The 21150-nt window shown below is 39.8% G+C and overlaps 1 protein-coding gene across 1 annotated transcript in view; it reads left to right on the forward strand.

Annotated features, from left to right (window-relative positions):
- Positions 1–752: 752 nt before the first annotated feature.
- Positions 753–21150, forward strand: part of vps37ba (VPS37B subunit of ESCRT-I a) — a 31864-nt gene continuing 11466 nt past the window's right edge. Inside the window, exons 1-2 of the mRNA XM_068005759.1 lie at positions 753–914; positions 10967–11138. Coding sequence (XP_067861860.1) covers positions 816–914; positions 10967–11138 — 271 coding nt within the window. The 5' untranslated portion in view covers positions 753–815. The remainder of the gene's footprint in view (positions 915–10966; positions 11139–21150) is intronic.

Consider the following 21150-nt stretch of genomic DNA (forward strand, 5'->3'; position numbering starts at 1 on the left):
CTCAGCCATCCTAAAATTGACCCCTATATTTCCATGGGATTCATGTAGTGCGTGCCTGTTCCTTTCAACTGAATGTCCTCTCATCCTTCAAGTAGAAGAATTATGAAGGAGGGCATGAATTATGTAAGTGGCATGAGAAATCATAATGGACACTAAAAATTAATGAGAGGAGAGTCAGGCATAAAAAAATAAACAGTAAAAGAGGAAAAAAGAGAATGATCAGAGAGATGTAAAATAAGGCAACAGCAGAAAATAATTGAATTAGAAAATGTAAACAGTAGGTTTTAAATATTGAAGTATAATTTACATTTTCAAAAATGCAGAATACATAAATAAAAACATATTTAGAACGTATGGAAACAGTTTATTTATTTTTGGTGCATTTGTGTTCTATGTATACAGGAAAATATATGTGAAGTAATGGAAACATATTTTAAAATGTGAGCTGAGAAAATTCTGATAAATATATGCGAGAACTGAAATTGTGATATCATCGCCCTGTAATATTTAATATATTGAAAATGGTGCCATTGTATATATGTGGCCGGTTATACTTGGCAGTGAATTAAAAGATGCTTCCAACAGCCAGAACTACCTAACCAAAGGGCACTTATAACTCACACCTGCAACCTGGCTTTGTTATTGCACATCTGGGGCGTGTGAGTGCCCTTGGAGGCAGCGTTGTATGACTTCATCCGACGTGCGATTGGTTGGCGGACACGTCAATCAAGAGGCTAGCAGGCGGTCGTTTCCGGCCCGGGCTGGCTCAGGAGACGGGGAGTGAGGAAAAGAGGAATCGTCGGGTCGGAGCGATAATGTCGCTGTCCGACCTCAGCTCCTTGAGTCTGCGAGAGCTGAACGAGCTGTTAGAGGACGAGGAGAAACTGAATAAAATGGCAGAGGAGATGGAGGAGGTGAGTTTTTTTTTTGTGGTGGGGGGGGGGGGGGGGGGGGGATGAGAATTCTTGGCTTAAAAAGAAACTACCTGGGCAGCGCCTGGCCCGGGCGGTCGGTTGAGTTAGGCCCGGGCCGGGGGCTCTGGGAAAGTTGTGTGTGAGGGAGAAACAATAGAGTGAAGCAGCCAGCGAGAGAGGCTTGAAGTCAGGCAGGGCAGGGCAGGGTAGGGCTGAGGCTTGGCGGGTGGCCGTCCGGCCGGCCGGCGGTGAGGGGTGGGAAGCTGTGACCGCAGCCACGAACCCACCCAGAGCGCAGGGTGTTAACGCTTTGATGAGGATCCCGGAAATCACCCGGGCAGTATTGGATAATGTGGTGACTGCTCAGCATTTTCGGCGTGTGCAGTAGTCCAGATTTCCAAAGGATAAAATTACTAAATAAATGGTCGGGCGTTGTGTTTACTGTGTAATTCGTAAGTGCTGACTGTAAGGAAGCCTCCGAAAGCTTGTGAATTTAAAATAAAATTGCTGGACTATAACTTGGTGTTGTAAAATTGTTTACAAGTAACTAACTAGGCAGCATTTGTGCCGAGGCTAAGAACCAGGAAATTGGGAGGGGGTGAATTTTCACCTGAACTTTGCATAAATTCCACCTCCCTTTTTAACCTATCGACCAGTTCCTGCTCGAGTTGGGAATTTTTAACTTTCGCAACTAATTGCTGCAATAACATGTGCTCATCTTTTTAAAAGATTTTTTTAAAATGTAAAAATGCACAAAGCTTACAATAGTGAAAAAATTATAATCTAATTATGTGAAGAGAGAAAATGCTAAACATGCATCTGTGATACTACATGGTGAACCCCGAAAGTCTTAGGCTACAACATTGTTTCTCAAAATGGGATCAGTTATTTTCTGTAAAAAGGAGTTTAAATATATATAAAGTGTGTCAGACTCCTGTGGTGGTGTATGTGGGGAATCAAGACTAGTTTTGGGGTAGGGGTAGAGGGTGAGGGATAATTGTCAGGTTGTGCAGATATAATTTAGTACTAAGTTTAAAGTCATATTATGTCCTTATTTATATTTGCATTATAAATTCCACATTTATAATAGAAACTGTATGTAAACTTGTCACAATGTAAATACACATTTCTGCCAGTGGTTGTGCTTTTGTGCCTAGACTTCTCAGCTCCTCAGTCTGTACTGCAGGGAACTCTTGCGCTGCAACCAACTCTACTTATCTGCTTCCCAAATTGCAGTACATTTTGCTATTTAACAATAATACTTTAATTTTATACTATTTATTAAGACAGAATGCATGACTTTACAGCGGTCGGTATTGGGACCACTGCTTTCCTTGTTATGTTAATGACTTGGGTGTATAGGGCACAATCTCAAAATTTGCAGACAACACAGAACTTGTAAGGATAGTGAACAGTGAGGAGGATAGTGATAGACTTCAAGAGGCCATAGACGGGCTGGTGGAATGGGTGGACCTGTGGCCAATGAAATCTAATGCTGAGAAGTGAAAAGTGATACATTTTGGTAGGAAGAATGAGGAGAGGCAGTATAAACTAAAGGGTACAACTCTAAAGGTTGTGTAGGAACAGAGAGACCTGTGGGTATATGTACACAGGTCATTGAAGGTGGCAGGGCAGGTTGAGAAAGTGGTTAAGAAAGCATACGGGACCCTGGGCTTTATAAATAGAGGCATAGAGTACAAAAGCGAGGATGTTATGTTCGGCCACAGCTGGAGTATTGTGTCCAGTTCTGGGCAATGCACTTTAGGAAGGATGTGAAGGCCTTAGAGAGGTTGCAGAAAAGATTTACTAGAATGGTTCCAGGGATGAGGGGTTTGTTACGTGGATAGACTGGAAAAGCTGGGATTGTTGTCCTTAGAGCAGAGAAGATTGAGAGGAGATTTGATAGAGGTATTCAAAATCACGAAGGGTCCAGACAAAGTAAATAAGAAAAACTCTTCCCGCTGGCGGAAGGTTCACGCACCAGAGGACCCAGGTTCAAGGTGATTGGCAAAACAACCAAAGGAGACATGAAAAACTTTTTTATGCAGTGAGTTGTTAGGATCTGGAATGCACTGCCTGAAAAGGTGGTGGAAGCAGGGTCAATTGTGGCTTTCAAAAAGGAATTAGATAAGTACCTGACAGAGAAAAAATTGCAGGGCTATGGGGAAAGAGCAGGGGAATGGAACTAGCTGGATTGCTCTTGCAGAGAGCCGGTGCTGGCTTGATGGGCCGAATGGCCTGCTGTGTCATAACCATTCTATGATTCTAAACTGGTGAGTGATGTGTGTGACTGGTTTAAAATCTGCCCCTCCTGTCGAGGGTGCTGACTTGTATTGGGATTCTGGTTCCATGGCTACCGACATCCTTCTGTTACATGCTCAAGTAACTTTCTCCATTTGTTGACTTATTACTGCATTATTTGTTTCTGTATAATTTTTTTGTTGCATTTATTGTACTCTTACTGTCTTCTAGAAGCTAGGACAGGGATCTTTGGGAGTGTGTCATTATTTGCAAGGAGACTGCCAATCAAAAAATTTTGAAAGCCACTGGCTTGGCCAGTCTTGCCCTCAACTGATATCATGTGTGCACTTTCCAGCAAAGATTTCTGAAGGGAAATGAGATGGGGAGACTCCGGCTGTTTTGCTCAAGGCCAATAGTAAATGTACCTCAACTGAAATCAGCAAACAGTCCAGTCAGGATCAAATCCAGTATCGTCTTGATTTGGATAGCTCAGTATCATATAGGGTGGTGCATTTTTATATGAAAACAATTATCTTTTTGGTTTGCATTTCCATCACCTCTTCTTCCCTGTCCTCCCCCAAGAAATGTCTCTTCTGGTGCTTTTGGGAGCGCTCTCATGACTACTTGTGTGTACCAGATTTTTTTTTAACAAAGGTTCCTTTGTCAAGTGCTGTGACAACAAGGATACATTGCTGCAGCTATATTTCAGGTTTGTTCAGCTGTTGCTTTTGAGAAAATGGCATTCATAAGTAGGAAGTAGTCCTGGAAACTAAATGAGGATTACGCAGGAACTGGAATTACACTTGTAGTTTTTTAAGCAAATATTTACAGTACATAACAATTGGCAAACTGGCTTGTATTTGAAGTAAGTAGCTGTTTTATATTTTAAAAAGCCAATATATTAAACATGGAACAAGAGATTGTGGAGTGTAAAACTCCAATGAATTACATTTTTATGTATTCATTTTTATTGAATGTTCAATAGGAAATAATTCTTTATTAGTGCTCAAATTTACAGTATTTTCCCCTTTTTTTGGGGGGGGGCGGGGTTGGCATTTTCACACTGCATCACTGGTCCGCTCCTGAATGGTGAGCGAATAAAAAGCATGTGGGTCAATGGGGAAATGGCAGAAAGGAAGTGTACACATTTGAAGGCAAGAGCTGGTAGAAAAACACTCTTATAGAATGTCCCATCACATCGCAACGGCTTTTCATGTACAATTTCTTTTGATTACAGCTACGGTCCTTATGTGGACAAATGCACCAGCCGTCCTTCACACAAAGATACCACAAACATCAATGAGATAAATGATCTGTTAATTTTTATTTGAAGAAGTTGCCCAGTACATCAAGCTATTTAAGATAGTTTTATCTGTCTTAAATATTGAACATGGAAGATTGGAAATGTGATGAGTTTATGCGATAGTGTTAGATTTGTATTAATCTAGTTCTGTGAAATTCAAGTGATTTTTGTCCTTCAAATCACAAAGTAGCGCTATTTTTCAAAAACAAACTCCTTGTAAATTGATAGCAGCTTATCTTCATGTTGGATTATTATGGAGCCAAATCTAACTGCAGCATTGTTTGAAGAAACTTAGTGCTGCAGTTACATTTTATCTTTTGGATGAAAGTACACCATTGATGTTAGGAACATTGTTATATTATTGTGTTTTTTTTATATATGTGTATATATATATATATATATATATATATATAGTAGTACAAGTGGTACGGCCTCATCCATAGTTGTGGACCAAATTTATATTTGTAGAAGTTATGTCATGTTACATTGATACAAACAGTGGTAGCTGCCATCTAGCTTAATAGAGAGGTTTAAACAGAAACCTGAAGGCTGCTTGATTTGTTAATTTAAAAACAAGTTGCCACATTTATATAATGAATGCAATACCTATAGCAGTAACAGAAGTATTGCTTCTAGAATTAAACTTAGTTGTTCTCACTCTTCTATTTGAAACTATGTTCAGTCAGACTTTATCAATAGAGTTGGAAGGGCTGAAATCTACAATAATGGAATGTTAACTAGTTACTGAATTTTACTAGCCAGTAATTTCACAGTATAAATGTGTTAGACTGGTATTTACTTTCCACTTTCAGCAGTAGTTTTTTTCAGATAAGATGCTTTGGAGTTTCTCTGCTTGTAGAATAATCAGCCAATAGGCTTGGCATATGAAATGGATGTCTACTGACACTTTAGATTATTCATGCTACGCTATTACAAGTACAACTTTTAAATTCCATTTGGCCGGATAATTCCATATTTCCACATTTCTAGATAATGGTATTTCTTTGTGATTTTGAGTACATACGAACATGAACTGCAGGAAAAGACCAGGTGATCCATCAATCCTGCCCCAACATTAAGTTTAGTAGTGTTTGTGGTTGGAATGAGCCTATAATGGTGTTACACTTGTCCAAAATTTAAAGATTATGTCTCGGAATTTTCATTGCAAGAGCCGTGTTGCACTTTTTAGGAGGTTTTCCACACAAGTGCTACAGCGAATTTCCTCGATCGTTTGCCCTGCTTCCAAGTTACATCTATCAAAACATTTTTTTGCTCATTAACATAGCAAAAGACCAGAGAATGCTAGTTTCCTGCATTTAAGCCAGTTCTGAGCTGGTATAAATGAACGTCCAAATATTTAAGCATAGCACATCCACACCAAACCTGAAATCTGTGTGACTGAGGAGTTTCAGCCTTGGAACAGGCCCCAAGCTTTATTTCTAGAGTTTGATGGCGATTTTTCTTGGCAATTTGTTTTTAAATTTTCGGGGAACTTTACTTATTTTGTATATCCTTTAGAATCTGTAACTCTAAAAAGAGAAAAGCTTCCAGATTTGTATTTACTTAAACATGCAACAGTGCATGTTTCTGGAGGGATAGAATTGAAAAGCAGAGAAGTTATGTTAAACTTGTATAGACCTTAGTTAGACCACACTTGGAGTACTGTGCATGGTTCTGATTTCCATATTATAAAAAGGATATAGAGGTACTGGAGCAGGTGCAAAATAGGTTCACAAGGATGATACCAGAACTGAGAGGATGCACTTCTCAGGAAAGTCTAGAAAAGAGAAGGCTGATGGGTGACCTGATTATGTTTTTAGGATTATGAAAGGGTTTGGTAGGGTAGATGTAGAGAAAATGTTTCCACTTGTGGGGAGTCCAAAACTAGAGATCATCGATATAAGATAATCACTAATAAATCCAATAGGGAATTCTGGAGAAACTTCTTTACCCAAAGAGTGGTAAAAATGTGGAACATGCTACCACAAGGAGTGGTTGAGATGGATACCATTGATGCATTTAAGGGGAAGCTAGAGGAGCACATGAGGGAGAAAGGAATAGAGGGATGTGCTAATAGGATTAGATGAAGAGGGGTGGGAGGAGGCTCGTGTGGAGTACAAACGCCGGCATGGTCCAGTTGGGCCGAATGTAACTATGTAAATTATGGCTTGATGGCTTTAAACTAATTTTCATAACAAGATAAAGAAAGATGATGATTTATGTTCCGCATGTTTCTTTGGGGCCCTAATAGTTATGCTGAATATGTGCTCACTTTGTGAAGGTTGTTATGTGCAAATGAGATCCACAGGAAATTTTGGCTTAAGTTGCTGACGGCAAGGGCAGTGTGGATTTTGGCATAATACTGATGTAAGTCAGATGGAGAAAATTCCAGGCCTATGGCAATAATTAACACTTATCATGTCGTTAAAAGGGTAGTTAGACTGAAATGGTCAAGACTTAACTTTTCTGTGAGTTTAGTTTGTATCTATCACGCGAATACAGCAACTTCACGCCATTCAATGGTGTAGCAGACAGTGAAATGCCGTTTTCACGAAGGTAACGGCGGAGTGGCGCATCTCGGACAGCAACTTTTGGATTTCCGCGTTTAACCATGCATCTGCCCCTTGCCTAAAGTTGCTGTGCCATTTACACATAAATAACGGTGAATGCCATTAGCCTCACCATTACTTTGACAGCAAATTCTGACCGGTTAAGAATAAGATCTTGCAGCTTTAAGCTTGGTTGATGTTGACGATCTGTCACGTTTGATTAATTGAGACTGGCTGGACTCCGTTACATAGGGGCAGAAGAGCGGTGAATTGAATTGAACTATTGATTTGAGGTGTGTTTAGGAAATTCAGACAAATGAAATCTCACAAAACAACATTCTGGTAAAACTCAGTCAAGCAGGAGAGCCAAAGTCCAATGCATTTCAGATTTGTCTAACAATAACACTAGATCTGGTTGACACAGTTGCAGATTCACTGTAGAGATAGATAGTTGACTGTCCCCCATAGTAGATGATACAGATAATCATTTCAAACCTTACTGTGGACAAATGAGCTGTGCCTCATTAATCTTTGTAGGTCACAGGGTTAACCAACTGATAAAATAGTGCCTGAAGAAGTTACTCAAGGGACCATCACCGATTATGCAGTAGTGCTGTATGCCTAGTGTAGGTTTGTATTTGTGCCTGGATTTAAATCAACTTGATACTTTGCTACAGTGTCTCTATTTTCTAAAACATTTTTGTCTTTCATTATGTTAGATCAACATGCTTCCAGTAAATCCTGATGTTGAATTGGAGAAATCTGTAGAAACACTTTGGCAACCCTTGGGGCTAAAGTTTGATGTCTTAGAAATTTAAATATTTATAAGGATCATAGAATCTTATAGCACAGAAGGAGGGCAGGAGAGAATAAGAGAACAAGTAGGAATACTTCAGCTTTAGTTTTTTTTTTCCACTCCTATCATATGTCTTATATAAACCACGTGGTGTCTGCAAAGGGCAGGTGGCTTTTTGACTTTTCATTTTAGACTCCTGGGTTTTCTGACTCCTCTCTCTAGACTTGAAGACTGCAATTGTACTTGGAACTGCCACTGCAGTGTTTTTTATCGGAGGCAGCATGTGGATATTTGGTTGTGGTTAGTTCAACTCTTTAAATAGCTAAATGATTAACAGGTGATATGAAAGCCACAGCCACTGAAAGTATACGTCTGCATAAAATACATTCGATGAAAATTTTATATAAATTTAAAAACTCCTGTATTTTCCCAAATTTTGAGTGTCTGTGGGTGTGTGACTGAATTTGTTTGTTTGGGGGAAAATGTGCAACAGGAAGGGCAGTGCCATGTTGAAAGGCTAAAGGCAGTTAGTCGTGTGTAAAAATGACTAGGAGTTGTAATACTATAGCTCAGTGACCCCAACCTGTTAAATCTAGAATAATGCCATATAAACCTCACTTTGTAAAGTTTACTTTAATCAACTTCTGGTATTGGTTTATTACCCTTTTTAAATTAGTCTGTGAAATACAAAATCTTAATTTTTAAAGTTATGTGGAGTAACTTTCTAATAAATCTCATTGCACTGATAGGAATGAGAGAATCTAGAATCTTCTTTGTCTTTACAGTAAAAAGGAAAGGGCAATTTGGAGATTGAGAAACTCTCCTTTTCTATATTGACAATGGAAATAATTGTAAAGGAAGACCATTTAGGTGCTAGTGAAGCTTACTAATAGATGACTGCTGGCTGGTGACTTTTCTAATTTGTTGTCCCAAAAGTCCAACTAGTTTTTACTGGGGAGCGAGCTGGTTAGTACTTCACCCAAGTGAACTTTCCTCATTGTGATGCTAGGTGGTGAGTGTTAATGGGCTATTCAGCACTAAAGCATCGCAATCCTGTTCTTGCATTGCAATTAGGAATAGGAATTCTTCAGTTCTCCTTAGCACTGAGGCCTTGGAGCTTCCCAACTGCCGCCTGGCTAAGGTCAGCTGACTCAGTACAGACGTGCTTGGTGAAGTATGTAATCATCTTTAAACAAGCAGTGTTCTTTTTCAGTAGCTTGTGTAACTACTGTGAAAACTCAATTCCTTTTATAAAATGTTGTGTATAATATACATTTTTAAGTTAACTGCTCCAATCTTGACATCTGTTTAAGGGTGGTGCCCCTTTTTAAAATGGCAAAATGAGTCATGTGAGGCAAGTTATATATGTAAATGTCATTAGACATTTTTGATCATTTTTACTGCAGATAAGGAAATCAGAGTGAGTTGTGTTTGTATTTCAGAGCTATACGTTCAAAAGCTGTAAATAGTCTCACCCTTCCTGGGAACTTGCATGTTATATTAGTGTTTGCAGTATCAAAGTGTCGAAGGTACTATGTGTTAGTGTATACGTGTGGAAGATGAGGTGCTAAACCGTTGGCTAGATGTTAAATATTTATGTCTTACTCCTGATGCATACTTGATAGAATATCAGTGGAATTGAAAAATCTGCATGTGAAAATAATCTTGATTAGACGCTGCAGTGTTCCAGTGGGATAAGAAAATATTACAAGTGGGCCTGTCGATTATTTGCAGTTAACTTCTGCAATTAACTTAAACTAATTTTTTTTGGAGATAAATTTTAACGTGCGTTAATTGCAGGAGTTAACTGATTAATTGACAACCCTAATTTATATTAAATATGACTTTACCAGAGATTTTCTTGAGTTCACAATGTTTGGTTGGCACTGGAAATATCTAAATTATTACTATGTAACTTTGGTGTAGTTAAAGAAAATAACATGCTAATTGGACATGATATGAGTTAATCTCTGGTACATCAAGCTCTGTAAAATGTATCTATACAACCATATTGTATTTTAATTCCCAGATTTGGGCACAGCAGACTTCTGGTGAGCTTTGGCAATGGTTAGCATTTTTTTTAAAAAACATAATAAACAACTTAAGAACTGGATTGCTTAGTGTTCGTTTCTTACCTAGAGGGAAGTAGAAAAATAACATTTGATATAAAATGCAAACAAAGAATTTGAAATAAAATGCCTGAGCAGTGAAATATGAACCACTCCGAACAAGAATCGGGTACCTTTTTAGCATATGTGTTCCATAATGTAGTGAACACGGTTTCTGAGTAAGCATCTTAAAATTTCTATGGTTAACTGAATTGAGCAAGGAAAAACTCATTGCTGAATATGTTCTCTCATTTTAAAAAAAGTGACGTTTAGTTTTGGGATATCCGCACATCCCGTTTTGTCTGGTGAAAGTGCGCAGCATGCCATTTGGTAATGCCCATCCAAGTGCACTGTTATGGACAGAGACATGGGGTCTCCAATAGGAGAAATGTAATGGAAAGATAAAACTAGTGATAATTGTGTTTCTCCAACCGTGATAATCATAGTACCATATAACCTGGGGTAGATCAACACAACCCATCAGTTTCCTGCTTCAATCACTGACTCTGGTGGTGCACTCCACAGCCTCAACCCTTCTACGTGGGGAAAAAATATCACAAAAGGATGAGAGCTTGCTGGACAGAATTAGGAAAAAGAAGTAAGTAAACAGAATTTGGAATTTAAAGTTTCAACATTTCTACACAGGCTTTATTTGTACAACATCTTGCTCAGAAATTCTGTTGCACATCTGTTAGAATTCTGCTATGGTGTGAACTTAGCAAGAAGAATTTCATAAACTTATTTTTAGCAGCAGATGTGATTGGCAACACAATTATATTATCATTGCTAGACTGGGGACACTGCTTTTTAAAGGAAAACTTTTTGTGCTGTGGGCAGTATGTAGGAAAACCCAAGCAGTGGGTAATAATGCATAGGTAAAGGTGGAATTATGCTTGGCTGGAATAAAAACAGTTCGAAATACTGCAACCGTACTCAAGTAACAAGAAAGGATGTACCAATTACAAGAACACATTGGTTTTTGGCAGAGATTTGCTAATTCTCCAAATGTAAAATGGTGTATATATGAAGTTGAAGAAATTTCTCTTGTTTTTCAGGTACGGAATATACCACCAAATAAAGACATGAGTCTTGCTAGTAATCGTAGTCTGGCAGAGCAGAATCTGCAATATCACCCCAAATTGGACTGCTTGAAAATCCAATTAACTAGGAAATATGAAGAACTACAGACACTATTTGAAGCATATCAGATGAGGAAGTCAAAATTAGGTAACGTGCTTCCTTTCATATGTTGTCCACATTGATTTGAATTTTTGATACTTCTGCTTTAATACGTTTTATGTGTTAATAACAATAATTTAAAATCATGCATATAGTGTCGCACTTTCCGCCATAATAAATTCAATTTCAATCACCATAAATCATTGGCCCTACCAATGTATTCTTTGTTAAATAGCCACGAACGGTGTCTTCTGACTCGTCTCAAGTAATGCCACCGGAGGTTGTGCATTATTGTTTTTAAAAATTAGCATTCTGCATGATTAGGCTAAATGAACAATAACTTTGCAAAATCAAATGTGACTAATTCCTTCTTTAAAACAAATTTAGAGAGGGGCTAATATCTAAACTTTTTAAAGAAAATTTTTGAAAATTTCTACTTTTAAAAAAAAATGTGAACTATAAATTTGAATCCTTCTCTCCCTCTCTCCTCCCTTCTATTTTGCCTAAAACTATCACAATCCTCAGTTTCCATAGATTAGTCTGATTTGGTAACCCTTGGATTTGAGTTGAATTGCTGTGATTTTACAGTTCTGGTTCCAGGAGGACATTAAACTTCAGATTTTTACTCAGCCCGTCGCTTTGTATTTCTCTTGGTTTTTTTTAAATAACTTTCGTTTTTCAGGCAGAGACTTATTCTACACCTGGGATTTGGTTTTTATTTGAAAAGCTTATACGTTTGCTCTTGTTGCATTTCAGTAAGCTGGTCACTGTTTCCAGCTCTTTTAGTTTTTATTTTCAATCATTCTTCCTGTTCATTCTTTGTCGTTTGAATGTTTTCTATCTTTTTTTTCTTCATAATTACATTGGCTTAATGTCCCTGAGCGTCATTTGTTAGTTTCAGAGCAGGAAATGTCTGAAACTTAGTAACATCTAATAGATACACTCGGCAGACACGTTCAAATTTTTGATACTTTTCACAATCATCATTATGAACAAGAAGTATGCAATGAATAGAACATTGTTAATGCATCTTATGAGTGATATGCTGTATGTTTCTAATTGTTAACTGGAGAAGGAAATTAACTGCATTGTTATAGTTTGAACTGTCCCAGTTACAAAGAAGGAAAATGTTATGATCTTTTACTGATGAGCTTACAGATAATGGCCCAGAACTCGCTGCAACGGTGATATTGGTGACTAATACCACAAGTTAGACTATTGGACTCCCTGGTCCTCCAGTGGCAAATTTCTGCCAAAATTTACTGGAGAACTCATTGGAATACACCACAGAAAACATAGCAACGACTCAGATATTTGTGGATATCTCTGCAGCAACGGGAAAAGGCAAAGGCATTAAGTATTCTCTCCCAAAACAGTTCACCTCAAAGTACTGTAGTAAAAGGAAATGCTTCGTGTAACAACTGAACTAACGCATTATACTTAGGATTTAATAAAGCAACAAATTACCTGATTAAAATTTACATTACATTGCTATCTAAATTCAGTGGCTCAGAATTAGCTACAAAATCATCTTGCATTGTTTAGATGTTTCATCAGTATGTACAAGTCTCCGTTTCACTTAAGATAAGTGAAATGTAGCAATATAAATCAAAGCAACTGACACGTCACTGAATATTGTATAAAGAATAAATAACATCATATAACGTGATAGCAAATGTCCCTAGTAGCCGGGACGCATCTGTGCGCACACGATTGACAATTAAATTGGCCAATGAAAATTTGCACATAGTCTCTGGCACCATTCCAGTGGGAATATTAATTAAATACTTTGTCCATGTAGAGTGCCGTGTGGGTGGCATCTCTGCTTGAAATTGACCAGGGCCATGGGCTGTTGATCAGTGGCAGAAACTGAAAGGAGCTGAGCTGCCAGTCATACAAGGACAAGGGCAAATGTGCTGCTCTTTGCCATTGCTTAAATCAGAATCACCTACTGAGTCACTTCCTTACTGCTGCGGACTGATTTCTGAAGTGGATTGTGTTAAAGCCTGTACATCTGTAAAATTGGGAGGGATGGTGTAAATAAAATGTGACCATTATGAATTTTAAATAGAAGTCGTTGAGCATTTTACTGGGCTACTGATAGTAATCAGAGGTGTAAAAGCAATGTCACCCCAACCAATGAGAGATTATACAAACAGGAATCTCAAATGAGCTGTTTCAAACACACACAGCGGCTGCTGGCACAGGGCAACATTTTTAAAAAATTTTTTCCCCAGACCTGATTTGTTGAATTTTAAAAAATAATTTCTTTAATACACTTCAATGGTCTTTTTCACCATAAAACAGGCCCTGTGACGTAGATGTGCCGTTGCAAATTCCAAAGTGGAAATGGCTAAACCAAATTCAGAATGATAGTGTACCCATTTGCAGCCAATGGAAGTGTAACATTTGAGACTTACCTATTTTTAAATGTTATAATTTTGCTACAAAAGTGGATTGTTTAAAAAGGCTTAACTCCCAGAAACATACAAACCAGAGAGACTGTTGACTCAGATAGTTAGGTAGAATACAAGACAAAAGTGTCATCAGAATTGTGTAATCTGTCATTCATTTTCATACTCTTAATACTGGAGTGGGTTTTAATTCAATGTGCCCTGCAGGGGAGCCTAGCTGAGCAGATAATATAGTTGCCACAGCTTCCACATTGAGGGGAGGGTTTCTAATGCAAGACAGTAACTTGGAGGCTCAAAGTCAATCCTTGCCTGAGAGCTAAGAGGGGTCAGAACCCTGTCTCCTGTCTCCCAGTCTCCCCCTCTCTCCTGCCTCATCCATTCAATCCATAACAGGTGGACAGTTGCATTTTATTATTATTTGTGGTATGAGAACCGACAAGAAATAGGGAGATCTTATTGAAAATGTGTTCAGTTCATTGATATATTTCATGTAGAATAAACCAGTTTGTTGGATTCACTTAGCCTTGTCTCACTCGAATGCTTTTCAGTCTATCTTTTGAAAAGATGTCCGCGTGCAAGATCAAGTATCCAGTATACGCAACAAGGAGTCCTTTTTGGTAGCCGCGCTGGATCAAGCTGTCGTTTAACTAGATATTTGGCAGCAAAGATGCTGTCCAAGATATAGGGGTTGGGGACTCACCAGTGACACTGTACCAGTGACACTGTACCTGAGAGAATAGCTGCTAGTACTACTTCTAGACCTGTAAATTTTTAACATTAATATTTGCTCTTCTATACCACCTTTTGTGTTGACGTGCCTCAAAGCATGTTGCACAATAAATTACTTTTGGAAGTGCAGTCACTTCAATTTAGGAATAGATGGCCAGAACCATTGTTATAATTTGGGCTTCTTTCCAATACCTTTTTAGTCATGCTGAACACAAGTCAGCTTCTGTAGGCGTGTCCTATGAACTGAAGCTTGACATTATACTCAAAATATATCTGGAATAGCATTGACACCAGGTGAACATAGGAACAGGAGTAGGCCATTCAGCCCCTCGTGCCTGCTCCGCCATTTGATAAGATCATGGCTGATCTGTGATCTAACTCCATATACCTGCCTTTGGCCCTTAATACAATGGAGCACCTGCCTTGGGGGTATGCACTGGAAATAGTACAAATGCACCATATCCTCCTGATCTCTCCACCATGCTGATAGACTATAGAGTTTAGGCATTAGAAACTGTTTTTACTTAAAGTACAGTTAGTTGGCAGCAATAAGAATGACTAGATAGGTTACAGTACTTTATACAACATCTGTTCCAAAACAAAAGTTGTAATATCAGTAACTTTTGACAGTGAGTCTATGATGAAAAGCTTTACGTGAGAAATTAATGTGTTGGAGTTTCTTCACTCGTGTGAAGCTGATTTAGTTTCAGTGGAGAAAAGTTAAGCTTGTCAATTTAATCCATTAAGATCCTTGTTTCAAAGGCTGTTGATAACAATTATAGCTAAAATGCATATACTGTATAAATCAAATATTGAGGTTGTTTGGCATTACAGCAGATTGCCATAAGTTAAGCAGACCTCATAACTAACCATTCTGTTTTGATTAATATAATAATGGTAACAGTGATCTAAACAGATTGTACATGTTTGGCAAATATGGTGTGTGACTGGTGCATTTGTTTTTTTAATGGCAGTTATTTAGATGTGGAATACATTGGTGCTTCCCTTCCCTACTTCCACCTATGTTCCATATGTGAATTATATGCCTCCAACAGTTCGTGGTTGTTAGCGTTTCAGCGTGTTACCTTTTGCAAATACTTTTGTGATCGGGGAAGTACTGGACTTGAGCATACATGTCCAGCTGAGGGTCGCTGCCCTCAGCTGGACATGTATGCTCAAGCTGTCAGGAAATGCGTCAATGCCAGATTCATCAGCCGCACTCAGAAGACAGTCCAGAATGTCACCCGAGCACAACGCAACGCCATCAACGCTCTCAAGACCAACCGCAACATCGTCATCAAACCAGCGGACAAAGGAGGAGCCATAGTCATACAGAACAGAACAGACTATTGCAAAGAAGCATACCGACAACTGGACAACCAGGAACACTACAGACGGTTACCCGCAGATCCGACCAAAGAACACGCCCACCAGCTCAACAAACTGATCAAGACCTTCGATCCAGACCTTCAAAGCATCCTACGCATTCTCATCCCACGTAATCCCCGCGTGGGAGACTTCTACTGCCTCCCAAAGATACACAAAGCCAACACACCCGGACGTCCCATCGTATCAGGCAACGGAACCCTGTGTGAGAACCTCTCTGGATACATCGAGGGCATCCTGAAACCCATCGTACAGGGAACCCCCAGCTTCTGTCGTGACACTACAGACTTCCTACAAAAACTCAGTACCCACGGACCAGTTGAACCAGGAACACTTCTCACCACGATGGACGTCTCGGCACTATACACCAGTATCCCCCACGATGACGGCATCGCTGCGACAGCATCAATACTCAACACCAACAACAGCCAATCTCCGGAAGCCATCCTACAACTCATCCGCTTCATCCTGGATCACAATGTCTTCACCTTCGATAACCAGTTCTTTACCCAAACACACGGAACAGCCATGGGGACCAAATTCGCACCCCAATACGCCAACATTTTCATGCACAAGTTCGAGCAGGACTTCTTCACTGCACAAGACCTCCAACCAACACTATACACCAGATACATCGACGACATTTTCTTTCTATGGACCCACGGCAAGGAATCACTAAAGAGACTATACGATAACATCAACAAGTTCCATCCCACCATCAAGCTCACCATGGACTACTCCTCAGAATCAGTTTCTTTCTTGGACACACGAATCTCCATCAAAGACGGGCACCTCAGCACCTCACTCTACCGCAAGCCCACGGACAACCTCACGATGCTCCACTTTTCCAGCTTCCACCCTAACCACGTCAAAGAGGCCATCCCCTATGGACAGGCCCTGCGAATACACAGGGTCTGCTCAGACGAGGAGGAACGCGATGGACACCTACAGACGCTGAAAGACGCCCTAGTAAGAACGGGATATGACGCTCGACTCATCGATCGACAGTTCCGACGGGCCACAGCAAAAAATCGCATAGACCTCCTCAGGAGACTAACACGGGACGCAACCAACAGAGTACCCTTTGTCGTCCAGTACTTCCCCGGAGCGGAGAAACTACGCCATGTTCTCCGCAGCCTTCAACATGTCATCAATGAGGACAAACACCTCGCTATGGCCATCCCCACACCTCCACTACTCGCCTTTAAACAGCCACCCAACCTCAAACAGACCATCGTTCGCAGCAAATTACCTAGCTTTCAAGAGAACAGCGTCCACGACGCCACACAACCCTGCCACGGTAACCTCTGCAAGACATGCCAGATCATCGACACAGATACCACCATCACACGAGATGACACCACCCACCAGGTGCATGGTTCATACTCCTGTGACTCAGCCAACGTTGTCTACCTCATACGTTGCAGGAAAGGATGCCCCAGAGCATGGTACATTGGCGAGACCATGCAGACGCTGCGACAACGGATGAACGGACACCGCGCAACAATCGCCAAACAGGAGGGTTCCCTCCCAGTCGGGGAACACTTCAGCAGTCATGGACATTCATCCACCGACCTTCGGGTAAGCGTACTCCAAGGCGGCCTTCGAGACACACGACAACGCAAAATCGTCGAGCAGAAATTGATAGCCAAGTTCCGCACCCATGAGGACGGCCTCAACCGGGATCTTGGGTTCATGTCACGCTACACGTTACCCCACCAGCGAACAAATGTTATCTGTTTTTAATATAATGGGTCATTTGCTGGCTCTCTCTGCCTTCCGGATGTTTCTGCCTCTCTCTGTTTTTTTTTCTCTTTTTTTTCCCTGTTTGTTTTTTTGTTGAATGTGTATTCGGGGGTTCTGCAGGTAACACCTCTCTGTCTGAACACGGTGATTGCCTTGGCAACGGGCAGTTGCAGGGGCAGTCTGTAAACACCATGTATTGTTCAATATGTATAAATGCGTAGGCTTCAAGGAGATCTTGAAACATTTGCCTGAGGAAGGAGAAAATCTCCGAAAGCTTGTGAATTTAAAATAAAATTGCTGGACTATAACTTGGTGTTGTAAAATTGTTTACAACAAATTGAGTGTTTCGGGTTTCCAGTTGTCATTCCGCAAAATGCATGACCTGGTTATTAGTGATGTTGCTGACCTGCATTGACACTGACGTCCTTAGAGCATTTCAAACTTTACATATTCCAGCTACTGTACAGTAGAAGGCATTATAAATGATGATTAGCATCTAAATGACTGTATGGTATGAAACTCAGTGATACACAGTAGCAGTCTCCATGACGGGACTTAAATGAGACTATTGTTTAGCAGGTAGCTAGCCATTAATCATAGCCCTTTAGTACTCTAAAACTGGATATTTGCCCAATTGCTGCCTGTTCCATTGCTACAGTTTTACTGGCTCTGCACTACTTTTGACGATTGCTTCTTTATGTATTTGTAGAGCAGCTTAAAAGTATTTTTCCATTACGCTTGTGGTCTGTTTTGAAATCTGTTGTTAGCGGTTCATTGACCAAAGAAGATGTTGGTGGTTTGGCGTTAGATCTATCATAGAGATTAGCAGAACAAGAACAAGTAAAGGGTTGGTTGAACTGGACTGACATGGACCCTGCTCCGAATCTGACCTTTTTTAATACTTTTCCACCAAAACAATTGGACTCATTTTCAGACAGCCTCTGAGCAGTTAACGTCAGTGTTACAGGAATTTATCATTCACTCTTGTAAGTTTTATACAACTAAAACATTTTTAAAAACTGCAGAGAATATTTAGTATAGACGAGCTAAAGTTTTAGTATTTTTAATTTTTTATCCCCATTGTGATGAAAATAAAGAAAACAATGCAGTGGTCAGGTTTCTGGATTTAAAAAAAATCACATTCCTGTATTTCTATTAGTGAACTAAACACAAAATTCATTTAAATAAGGAAATATAACCCATTGCAAAGGCTCAACTGGGACTATAACTTGGTGTTGTAAAATTGTTTACAATTGTCAACCCCAGTCCATCACCGACATCAACTGGTTAAGGCAGTGAAGTTGAGCTGAATGGGCCAGGAAAGGTCACTGGTTTAATCTCCCATTTGTACTGACCTCAGCCAGGGCAGTAGTATGGTAACCACAATTGACCTTAGTGGCCTTGGGTTGGGAAGGGAAAATCAGCTAGGATTTCCTGCTCCTGATTAACATCTAGCAGCTCCTCACATTGACAGGATTACGTTTGGCTACAATGCCACCTGTGGTCAAATAGTCAGTCCCCAAGCATGTAAATGGATCAGCCACTTCGGTGACAGATGGCCGCAGACCCTTGCCTCAGGTAACGGAGAAAATTGGTTGAAAAAAAAGCACGGGTAAAGTAAAGGTTAGATGCATCTGAGGGTATTTCTTTAAGCACAGCAAACTTTTTTATTTGCATAGTTTTACACTGTTCAGTGAGTCACAGCAGGAGTAAATGCTTTCAAACTGATTCAATTGCAGTTGGTCAGGGAAATCTTTTTATTTTTTTGGCTACTGCTTTTGCTGAAGTGGAAAGTTCCCTTTCTATAGGGCTGTTTTTTGTGAAAGCCACTGTGAAGTATAAGTGGGCCTTCACATCATACAATGATGCAGAGGACATCCAGAGCCCATGGAAGAATTTGTTGGCTTGAGCTGCTTTTGGCATGTTTGGTGGCTATTAGATGCCACCCTACACTGGTCTGGTTAAGTTAGCTGTTCTTAAAATAAGCTGCCAAGTTCGTACTAGATTTGAAGATCTCAAGATAACTACAGACAAGGAAGACCATTAGGCCCCTCTTAATTCACTCATCTAGAAAGACTTCATTAACCCCAGTGCAACATATTATTAAATGATTCCAGGGTTTTCACCTCCATTTTTCTATCTGGAGTCCATTCCATATGTTGATCACTTTGTATGAAGAATTTACTGATAATGACCTTAAATTTATCTTACTAATTTGAACTTGACTTACTCTCACAGCTTGTGAGGTAATATTTTGGTTTACCTTTTCCATACCCTTAACTATCTTGCATTATTGCCTCTTGAATGCCCCCTTTCCAGATGATAAAGTCTGAGTTTCTCCAGTGTTTCCTCATTTTTAAAAAAAAACTCAGACCTTTTACAGTAGGATCACAGTCATGGCTCTTGGCACTGCCAAGAGGCTGCTTGAATGTCACCCTTTTTTCTCAACCACCGGAACTAGTTATCCTATTTAATGTGTGGGCTGAACTGTTGAAGACTGTATCGAGACAGTATAACCCTATGACTTTTTAAGCTGCACCCCGAGTGGAGCTGTTCATGCTTTTTTTTTGCAGGATACAAACTTGAGTCCAGAAGCCATGTAAAGTATCAAAGTTAAATGGAAAGGAGTCATGACGGTCCCAGGTCTAACTTCCGGTCTGTGCTAAGATAGCCAGGGCAGCAGCAGGGTCACTACATTTGCTATCAGCATCCCTGAGATGAAGAGAAGAAAATTTCAGGATTTTTGCTCCTGGTTGCTCTCCAGTAACACATACTTGGAAGTGTGCTGTGCAGACATCAGTTGAGGATATGATCAGGCACTACTGTGATGCCTCATGCAGTGGAATTGCCTCCTGATGCTGTCAAGACTGACGTGAATTTTGGCAAGGTACTGGCTGGTGACCAGTGCCATTGAAGCTGTACCCCAACAAGATGTCAATGCCTGAGAGAGAAGAGGAAGGGGAGAAAATGCGTGATTAAAAAACAGAGAGGGAACAAAAATTAAGGAAAGGAACCAAAGGCTACATCTGCTAGTAATGGAAGCAATTGTGAAGCACAGGAATGTTGTTTACAAAATTATTTGCAGTGCTGTCTGTATGCTTTTTGATATTATTGATAAACAATTCAACTGTATAAGGGGGCTGCTTGTAGTTCTTCATGTAATCACTATCATATTGAGGAAGGCAGTAACACCAGAATAAAACTGTTTTGGAAGTTTTGCTGACTGTTCAAATAAAGATCACAGCATTTGCTGATGATTCCCAGCTGTTTTTGGAGTCGCATCTGCTCCTAACTAAAGTCTGTTGGTCTGGAGGACTGTAGAGATTTATATGGGCTTGAAACAGCTGGAATCTGTTTGAATGTGTAGGTGAAAACAGAAATTTGGCACATAAGTAGATAGAAGAGGGTGGTGTGAATGAAGAGAATAAAGAATGATATAAAAAAAATTAAGTGGCCAAAATTAGACATGGTCTGTTTGAAGTGAAGGAGAAAAATTGGTAGGAGAAATCAAATTCTAGGAAAAAATGGAGGAAAATATTTTGAGTACAGTTGTTACACTGGTTAATGAATTGTTTCATAATTTGAGGAAAATCCAATCATTTAGATTGCTAGCTGGAATTTGGAGACCGTATCCCAATTCACAGCGAAAAAAAATTACCAAGACCATTACATTTGTGTGTCTGATACAGGAACAATATTGATTAGCTGTGGTAGTCCATGGTACTAATCAATGATGAATAACTCAGGAATATTGCACGTGTGAACCTACCATTTATCCAACACAG

Source organism: Heptranchias perlo, chromosome 25 (assembly GCF_035084215.1).
Source record: "Heptranchias perlo isolate sHepPer1 chromosome 25, sHepPer1.hap1, whole genome shotgun sequence".
In the NCBI taxonomy this organism is placed as follows: Eukaryota; Metazoa; Chordata; class Chondrichthyes; order Hexanchiformes; family Hexanchidae; genus Heptranchias; species Heptranchias perlo.